Below are 2,453 nucleotides of genomic sequence, written 5' to 3' on the forward strand. Positions count from 1 at the left end.
AATACTATTAAAATCAATATAGTAATACTTTACATTTACTAAAGCATCATCATAGAATTACTATAAGAATGTTCTATAATACGCTCACAAACAACAGAAACAATATACAATAGTAATATTATTTCAAATAGAACAGGAATACTACAAAGATCTAGATACATAGTATTACTAATGAAATATTATAGGGCTTCTAGAGCTAATCTGCTCAAAATGCATCCAAATGGCTTGTTTTACTTCCTGCAGTTATTGTGTTCATTGTTTGGGTTCATACAGTTGTATCAGTTGTTCTCTACTGTTATTGTTATGCATTCAATGAGATATGTAATATCCTTAAAATATGTCAGTCAGTTTACTTAATGATAGAAAAGGGCTCCCTTAATCAGAACGGTTGTGAACCAGAGATCTAGAGATATAGACAGAGCTTAAGAGGTCTGTGTTGTTTTACAGCAGGGATGTGTGAAGCAGCAGAGAAGGACCTGTACGCTGTCCTGGGAGCCAGCTCCTCAGACTCGGTCCAGCAGCTCAAACACAGATACCAGCAGCTGGCCTTACAGGTAAACACACTGCCCTGTCTGTCTCTGTCGGCCTGAAGCGACACACAACCACTGTCTGTTCACACAGGGCTTGGCACATAGGCACAGTTCAAACTGACCTCAGACAGAGGCTACAACGTAAAAACATGATTTGTCTGTGTTGATGATAATTCAAGAAATAGCAGCTCCTGTTCAAGCGTAAATGATTAATACTAAATCATGGTTCCCACACCTGGTAAACCTGGAAATGTAGAGACTAGTCATGAAAACCACCCTGAAAATGTATTTTTGTAGAGGCTCCCCAGTGGACTGCTGGGTGTTCTTTGATTATCTGCTCTAGCTTTTCCAACTTTTGTACACAGATGGTAATGGGACTAATAATGGTCCAAACCAATGTGAAATTGCTTTTTGTATTGAAAACTGAGGGAAAAGGCTGACATTTTTTGCCACTGCTGAAAAAAGATCTAGGCCACATATGCCCATATGTACGTTGAGGAAGTTATGGGTCACTGCAGTCATTGCTCCAGTTCATTCTGGCTACTGGATCCTTAGCTAGCAGAACTCCATGGGGATGACAACTCTCCCTGCATGTTAAAATAGAGTTAATAGAGTTAAGTTAGGCTGCAGTCTAATATATAGTCCAACAGAAGTCTTCAGCAGTCTGAGTTTGACAAATAATGTTTGTGTGTACGCACAGTACCACCCAGATCGTCTTGGAGGTGAGGGCTCTTCAGAAGCGGAGTATGGCGTGAAGAAGTTTCTTGAAGTTGCTGCTGCCTGGAGGATCCTCAGTGACCAGAACACCAGGACACAGTACGACCTGCAGCGGAGAGGTAGGGCTCTCTAACCCTAACCCTAAAACGTAGTTATTATTTTTGTTGATACAATTAATTCCTTACTCCTTATGGCAAAGATCAAGATTTGCATTAAACAATCTGGAGCAATTTTGTCCGGCTTGAAAATTGTGTTTTGGTTTCAGACATTATGATACAGTTCTCAAGTGAGTGTAATCTGTAAACTCATCCAAAGTAGAACCAGAGAGTGTACAAGCTGCTACAGTGCGTTCATTTTACATATTTGATTCTGCATCATTCCACTGAGGATGTAATGACTGTCCAGTCTAATTCAGACAAACAAAATGACCAAGATGTTGGAGAAGTGCAGCTGGGGGTAGGGTTCGGATGAAAAAGAGAGCTGGTACACAAAAAAGATGTCAAGTTAGTCGTGTTGGCGCAAGACCGACATGGTAATCCTAACAGGGGAGTTTTAAAGCTGTGTCTGTGTGTCTGTGTGTGTGTGTGTGTGTGTGATATAAACCCCAAAACATCCAACTAATGCAATGAGTTAACAGAAGCCAAGTGTTATATGACACTGTTATCATAAATTAATAAAAGGACAGAATCTTGTGCACTGGTGTATGTAATTAGATATTGTTTTATTAAATTACACAGAACCAGTCAGATGTAACAATGATGCCCAACCCTACTTTTAAGTATTGTAGGTTGGAAAAGTGGCTCTGAAGGGTGTGTGTTTTACTGACTGTATTGAACACTATGAGGAGCGGATGCTGCAACACTAAGCTTCAAGTATATTTGATGAAACTGGCTACAGCAGGCACAAAAGCAGTGTGTAAGTGGAGCCTTTGAGATGGTAAATGGTAAATGGACCTGTGCTTAAGAGGCAGTCGTCCCCCAATCGAAGGTTGTTGGTTACGATCCCGCTGCCGTGTCGACGTAACTTGAGCGAAGATAGCTGAACCTCTGAATGCTCCCCCGATGCATGCATTGGTGTATGAATAAGTTAGTTCTGTGTCTTCCTGCTTGCCATCGCTGTGTGAATGTTGTGAAAGGGGTGAATTTGTGGGCACTGTTGAGAAAGCACTTTGAGTGGTCGAAGAACTGAAGAGGGGCTAATACAATA

The 2,453-nt window shown here is 41.0% G+C and overlaps 1 protein-coding gene across 1 annotated transcript; it reads left to right on the forward strand.

Moving 5' to 3' along the window:
- Nucleotides 1–61: 61 nt before the first annotated feature.
- Nucleotides 62–2,192, forward strand: LOC118330001 (dnaJ homolog subfamily C member 24-like). The gene is made up of 2 exons (XM_035664369.1): nucleotides 62–554; nucleotides 1,231–2,192. The coding sequence occupies exons 1-2, from the start codon at nucleotides 453–455 to the stop codon at nucleotides 1,378–1,380; spliced, it is 252 nt and encodes an 83-aa protein (XP_035520262.1). The 5' UTR covers nucleotides 62–452; the 3' UTR covers nucleotides 1,381–2,192.
- The last annotated feature ends 261 nt before the right edge of the window (nucleotides 2,193–2,453 follow it).

The sequence above is a fragment of the Morone saxatilis genome, unplaced genomic scaffold (genome assembly GCF_004916995.1).
Source record: "Morone saxatilis isolate NCDOM2014 unplaced genomic scaffold, NCSU_SB_2.0 Contig2, whole genome shotgun sequence".
Taxonomy (NCBI): Eukaryota; Metazoa; Chordata; class Actinopteri; family Moronidae; genus Morone; species Morone saxatilis.

Excerpts from the sequence above, each read along its gene's own strand:
- LOC118330001 (XM_035664369.1), top strand. The coding sequence starts at position 453 with ATGTGTGAAGCAGCAGAGAAGGACCTGTACGCTGTCCTGGGAGCCAGC. Across the intron at positions 555-1,230 it reads ACCAGCAGCTGGCCTTACAG|TACCACCCAGATCGTCTTGG; the intron begins GTAAACACACTG and ends GTGTACGCACAG.